This window comes from Penaeus vannamei, chromosome 30 (assembly GCF_042767895.1).
Source record: "Penaeus vannamei isolate JL-2024 chromosome 30, ASM4276789v1, whole genome shotgun sequence".
In the NCBI taxonomy this organism is placed as follows: domain Eukaryota; kingdom Metazoa; phylum Arthropoda; class Malacostraca; order Decapoda; family Penaeidae; genus Penaeus; species Penaeus vannamei.
The window spans coordinates 30230882-30238381 of NC_091578.1; the positions used below are offsets into that span (position 1 = coordinate 30230882).

Sequence of the window (7500 nt, forward strand, 5' to 3'; positions counted from 1 at the left end):
TAGCTGAAAAATTACTGGACATAATCAAGAAAATAACATAAGTATTACTACTACCATTATAATATCCAGAATAAAATCTTCCTGAGCCCTTTACCTTTTAACAGGTCTAATAGCCTTCCTAGGAAAGGAATCATGCTTGTTGTTTGTTTCTAATACCAGTCTAAAATCAGAACTTTTTTCGTTTATAGTAACCTTTCATAGTTACCTGATACTACTGATTTATCTATTGCTTTTCTTTCAGTGATGTAATTTTTCCTTAAATGTGCTTTTTTTTTTTTTTTTTTTAAGGGGACTTTTTTACAGTAATATTGAATAGTAAAACTATGACATTTGAAGCTTGGTCCACTAGACCAAGAAAAAAGGCATCATCCATTGGCACTGTACCCGTCAACCCCAACCACTATTGGTGTACATACATAAAATTCATATGAACAAAGAGCAGTGGATGAAAACGATAATAAAAGGTATCGACTAACACCAAACTTTTTTCACTGCCTAGTGTTTTCTTCGGTCTAGAAACTGGATACAATACGGTATAACAAATGCAGAAAACAGTGAAAGTGTTATACAGAAATACTCAAAATATGGAAAGGTTCCTATACAAGACACAGGGACAAACTGACAACAAAAGATTAGAAAACCAGCAAAGTCAATAGCTAACTGCGAACCTGCTGAAAAATAGATGTGGAACCTAGGTCATCACGCTCTATAACACACTGCAAGACAGGAAGTTGACATAAAATTTAGAGCATGATCAAATGGCAATCCACCCACAATGCTTGTATTGGATCTACTGCCCATAAGACATGGGGGAATCTCCAATGCAGAGACAAAGACTGGTCCCAAGCATGACTCAGGCATTTATTTCTGGCCAAGGAGGGAAGCAGGAGAAGACCAGCAGTGAGTACTTGGATTAACACTGACTTATGAAGAAATATCCACAGGCTAATGTAAAGACCAAAACAGTATTGTAGTACATGCTGGCAGCTTGTAAGATCTTCATGGCTTTATCAGTCCATGGCTTTATCAGGATTTATACGACATATGAAATAGGTGAAACCAAGTTTATATATTATCTAACCTTAGGTCCCAACCATGGAATACTGAGATTTGAGGGAATCACAGCATGCAAATTGATCATCATGGTTCTGTCACATGCCAGACTTGGCACTGGAATGCTGCTAGGGTGTAGCAATGACAAAGACAAAGTTAACAAATCATTCTAGAGAGTCCTCTGGCATTACGCAGCATGCCAAACTAAGAAGGTTCAATGTAGCTTGGCATACAATTGAAATGGGAGACAACTGCTGAGTGCCCATAGGTCCATCAGATGGGGGGGGGGGACATAAGGGCAGAAGTGTGAGCCTGCCCTCACAACAAGAATGAGAACGAATGAAAAGTAGAGGTGAGAGGAGTAAAGAGTGTATAGAAAGAAACATATTACCCCTCTCCCCGGAAGGAAAAGTATACATAGGACACATAGATTCACAAATTATGAGGATCAAAAGCACATTGTTAACCCCTTGGATCTGGTTGCTTCGTGGCAATCGCATGCCCTAAGAACAGGCTGGGCGCACACAAACACTCGTGTGCACTGACAAGACTATGCTTCCCCTTTGCAATGTTTTCTCTTTTCTGGATAACCAGAAAGACCAGCAGTGAGTACTTGGATTAACACTGACTTATGAAGAAATATCCACAGGCTAATGTAAAGACCAAAACAGTATTGTAGTACATGCTGGCAGCTTGTAAGATCTTCATGGCTTTATCAGTCCATGGCCTTATCAGGATTTATACGACATATGAAATAGGTGAAACCAAGTTTATATATTATCTAACCTTAGGTCCCAACCATGGAATACTGAGATTTGAGGGAATCACAGCATGCAAATTGATCATCATGGTTCGGTCACATGCCAGACTTGGCACTGGAATGCTGCTAGGGTGTAGCAATGACAAAAACAAAGTTAACAAATCATTCTAGAGAGTCCTCTGGCATTACGCAGCATGCCAAACTAAGAAGGTTCAATGTAGCTTGGCATACAATTGAAATGGGAGACAACTGCTGAGTGCCCATAGGTCCATCAGATGGGGGGGGGGGGGGGGACATAAGGGCAGAAGTGTGAGCCTGCCCTCACAACAAGAATGAGAACGAATGAAAAGTAGAGGTGAGAGGAGTAAAGAGTGTATAGAAAGAAACATATTACCCCTCTCCCAGGAAGGAAAAGTATACATAGGACACATAGATTAACAAATTATGAGAAGGATCAAAAGCACATTGTTAACCCCTTGGATCTGGTTGCTTCGTGGCAATCGCATGCCCTAAGAACAGGCTGGGCGCACACAAACACTCGTGTGCACTGACAAGACTATGCTTCCCCTTTGCAATATTTTCTCTTTTCTGGATAACCAGAAAGACCAGCAGTGAGTACTTGGATTAACACTGACTTATGAAGAAATATCCACAGGCTAAAGTAAAGATCAAAACAGTATTGTAGTACATGCTGGCAGCTTATAAGATCTTCATGGCTTTATCAGTCCATGGCCTTATCAGGATTTATACGACATATGAAATAGGTGAAACCAAGTTTATATATTATCTAACCTTAGGTCCCAACCATGGAATACTGAGATTTGAGGGAATCACAGCATGCAAATTGATCATCATGGTTCTGTCACATGCCAGACTTGGCACTGGAATGCTGCTAGGGTGTAGCAATGACAAAGACAAAGTTAACAAATCATTCTAGAGAGTCCTCTGGCATTATGCAGCATGTCAAACTAAGAAGGTTCAAAGTAGCTTGGCATACAAATGAAATGGGAGACAACTGCTGAGTGCCCATAGGTCCATCAGATGGGGGGGGGGGGGGACATAAGGGCAGAAGTGTGAGCCTGCCCTCACAACAAGAATGAGAACGAATGAAAAGTAGAGGTGAGAGGAGTAAAGAGTGTATAGAAAGAAACATATTACCCCTCTCCCAGGAAGGAAAAGTATACATAGGACACATAGATTAACAAATTATGAGAAGGATCAAAAGCACATTGTTAACCCCTTGGATCTGGTTGCTTCGTGGCAATCGCATGCCCTAAGAACAGGCTGGGCGCACACAAACACTCGTGTGCACTGACAAGACTATGCTTCCCCTTTGCAATATTTTCTCTTTTCTGGATAACCAGAAAGACCAGCAGTGAGTACTTGGATTAACACTGACTTATGAAGAAATATCCACAGGCTAAAGTAAAGATCAAAACAGTATTGTAGTACATGCTGGCAGCTTATAAGATCTTCATGGCTTTATCAGTCCATGGCCTTATCAGGATTTATACGACATATGAAATAGGTGAAACCAAGTTTATATATTATCTAACCTTAGGTCCCAACCATGGAATACTGAGATTTGAGGGAATCACAGCATGCAAATTGATCATCATGGTTCTGTCACATGCCAGACTTGGCACTGGAATGCTGCTAGGGTGTAGCAATGACAAAGACAAAGTTAACAAATCATTCTAGAGAGTCCTCTGGCATTATGCAGCATGTCAAACTAAGAAGGTTCAAAGTAGCTTGGCATACAAATGAAATGGGAGACAACTGCTGAGTGCCCATAGGTCCATCAGATGGGGGGGGGGGGGGACATAAGGGCAGAAGTGTGAGCCTGCCCTCACAACAAGAATGAGAACGAATGAAAAGTAGAGGTGAGAGGAGTAAAGAGTGTATAGAAAGAAACATATTACCCCTCTCCCAGGAAGGAAAAGTATACATAGGACACATAGATTAACAAATTATGAGAAGGATCAAAAGCACATTGTTAACCCCTTGGATCTGGTTGCTTCGTGGCAATCGCATGCCCTAAGAACAGGCTGGGCGCACACAAACACTCGTGTGCACTGACAAGACTATGCTTCCCCTTTGCAATATTTTCTCTTTTCTGGATAACCAGAAAGACCAGCAGTGAGTACTTGGATTAACACTGACTTATGAAGAAATATCCACAGGCTAAAGTAAAGACCAAAACAGTATTGTAGTACATGCTGGCAGCTTATAAGATCTTCATGGCTTTATCAGTCCATGGCCTTATCAGGATTTATACGACATATGAAATAGGTGAAACCAAGTTTATATATTATCTAACCTTAGGTCCCAACCATGGAATACTGAGATTTGAGGGAATCACAGCATGCAAATTGATCATCATGGTTCTGTCACATGCCAGACTTGGCACTGGAATGCTGCTAGGGTGTAGCAATGACAAAGACAAAGTTAACAAATCATTCTAGAGAGTCCTCTGGCATTATGCAGCATGTCAAACTAAGAAGGTTCAATGTAGCTTGGCATACAATTGAAATGGGAGACAACTGCTGAGTGCCCATAGGTCCATCAGATGGGGGGGGGGGACATAAGGGCAGAAGTGTGAGCCTGCCCTCACTACAAGAATGAGAACGAATGAAAAGTAGAGGTGAGAGGAGTAAAGAGTGTATAGAAAGAAACATATTACCCCTCTCCCAGGAAGGAAAAGTATACATAGGACACATAGATTAACAAATTATGAGAAGGATCAAAAGCACAATGTTAACCCCTTGGATCTGGTTGCTTCGTGGCAATCGCATGCCCTAAGAACAGGCTGGGCGCACACAAACACTCGTGTGCACTGACAAGACTATGCTTCCCCTTTGCAATATTTTCTCTTTTCTGGATAACCATTTTTGGCTTTTTTTTTTTTTCTTTCTTTCTTTTTTGTAATATTCAGTTTTCTGTAATACAAAGTCCACAAAACCCAAATGGGAATAGCCGCGCTGTGGTTTACAACTAACTGTCTTACGTTTTTTTTTTTTTTTAAATATGATATCCTAGATGGTTTTAGATATCTTATGGTGGGTTGTGCTGTGTTATAGATGTCCAATATAAGTAAGAATATGCATGAAATATCCAAAGTAGGATGAATGTATCTGGTAACTCCATATATGTTTACCACCTGCTCGATTCCTGTTGCTCAAAAGGAGTCACATTTGCTGTAACCACTGGAAAAGCCAGTATATATCATGCCCAACCGGGCCTAAATGCAGGAGACAAGTATCCAGTTACAAGCACTAAACAGTAGTTCACTTATTTGGCCCAGACTGTGGCCACTAAGCAGACACAGCATCTTAAAAGGAGTCTTGAAGTCTCTTTTTTACTCCCACTTCTTAAAATAAAATCATATATGTTGCATCCAAAAGCATAGAGGCAGGGTAAATGTTCGTTTCCCACACTTCAGTCCCTTCATTTCCCTTTGCCCTATGCAGAGCACAAGGAACAAGGCAAGAAGGCTTTCAAATATCCAAAAGCAAAGAAAAGTAGCTGCTAAATAAAGAGGAAGAGAGATGTGTCCACCAAATCCCCCTGAACTCCTGAAAGGGATAAAAATAGAAAGTGAGGAGCAAAAAGGGTTGGTTGCCAAAACAGAAAAAAAAAAACAAGAAAAGGAACAAACCCACCTCTCAAAGGGAGAAGAGAAACAAGGATAAATTTGTAGAAAATGGAAGAAACAATTGTCACTGCTGGAGTTGGGGGAAAAAATCCACTACCCTTCATGGAAAACAATTATTAAAGGCGAATTATAAAAATAACAAATGACAGTTATTTCCTGTCCCATAGTTCTACTAGCGCATGCTGATTAGTTGTGGTTGATAAGAATATGGGCAATGGAGGATGTCTATTGCAACGTAATTGCATTTTTTTTATTTATCTACTCATTTTTATTCTTTTTGTTAGGTACTCCTTACAATGGACTGGAAGTGCTGTAAGCTGGTCATGACTCCAAGATAGATACCAGAAACAGCTAACATGAAAATATTTCTTTTACCTGTAGCTTATGCAAAGAAGAGAACTAAATATAAACCTCTTGTGTATGATGACATATGCCATCACAGCAGCAAACTAATTTCTGTGGGTTTTTTTTTTTTTTGTACTCTAATTATGTGTCCTGGGTGACCTCCTATCCTAAGCCAGATTATTAGACTGGATAGGTTGTTGGTCTAAGGAGACTTTTATCTAACTTTAGAAGTTATGTCTCCTTCCTTGAGATTATTAGGCTGGCAACCTCCTCGGTTGAACATTATTCTTATTGTGAGGGTCATATTATGAAAATTGTACATAAAAAGCAAAATCAGATACATAGGCCTCTATCATATATTCTTTAGTTATATTTTAACCCTTCACTGATGGTACCAGAATTTTATCTGTGGCACTCATTCCAGTGACTACTGATGACTGTCTAGCCTTTCCAGCAGGGTGCTCACTGTGTGCTTGTCATGATGGTTATAGCCATGCCTGGCAGTTAAAGGTTAAAGGAAAACACTAAAAAAATGTGGAAAAATACCAGCATAATCATTGACATAACGTGATGCCTTTTTCATTTTACCAAAGTGTCTGTATTAAAGGTATATACTTAATGATCTTGTTCTGTAACTTTTGAAAGATACTGAATCCTAAATCAACTTTGGAACTAAATTGAAGCCCAAAGAAATAACAGCTGCATTCCATATTTACAAATGATTACCAGTAACTGATAGGTTAACTCTTTACCATAACAATATGTATACACATAACTTTATATCTTGTAAATTTAAATTTGAAAAAGAAAAAAGACAGAACAGGGAAATCTGATTATCTTAAGGTAGGGTAAATATGACACCCACACACCTATATCCACTAAATACACCTTCAAATACTCACATGTCGTTGATGGCAAGGTCCAGGTGAGCTTCTGGGACTTAGCTGAGGACTAACGGGATTTCTATATTCCATGAAGGAGAGGTGATTCTGCAACAATACATCCATCACAGGCATTACATTTCTACTCATGCACACATGCCGGTCTGCATGGTCTGGGAGCTGCCTGCCTGCCTGTCCTCTAATGGCTTCATAAATTGAAAGGCTTTAACAAAAATATAAAAGAATAAGATTTCATAATTTAAACATGAAATAACAAAATCAGAACATATTATAAATCACAGGCAACATTCAGAGCAACAGACTGATCTTGTGATATTTTTTCTTGTCTAAAACAAATAAACAAAATTATAAAAGAAAACAGAATTGTTGGAAAGAAGCTTGTTCTTCTACTTGAATGCATTTAAGACTGAAGTATTCCATTATCAACAAAAATATTAACATTCTATTTATGATATTTAGCACAGCAGGAGTTTCATATCTATATACACCAATAATAAGAAAAAAAATTGCAGAAAACATAATAAATAAAATGATGCATAGTAATTCTGCGCATTTCTATGAATCACAAATTCATATACAGCATTCCTCAATTTGAAAGTCTAAAACAAACTTGAAAAACAGAAGAACAAAGATTAAATCAAGATGAATAAGCAACACCTGTTTATAGCATTTAGTAACAAATATATAGCTTTACAATACAACACATACTATAATGCTGTCAACAGATTTATTTTATCTAAACAAAAACTATATATATACATCCAAAGACAGGTGGAAAGGATTGG

The 7500-nt window shown here is 38.7% G+C and overlaps 1 protein-coding gene across 1 annotated transcript in view; it reads right to left on the reverse strand.

Moving 5' to 3' along the window:
- LOC113822935 (vacuolar protein-sorting-associated protein 36) overlaps window positions 1–7500 on the reverse strand; it is a gene marked incomplete at its 5' end in the record, with an annotated part of 22702 nt that overhangs the window by 14425 nt on the left and 777 nt on the right. The window contains 1 exon segment of the mRNA XM_070143477.1: window positions 6716–6802. Coding sequence (XP_069999578.1) covers window positions 6716–6802 — 87 coding nt within the window.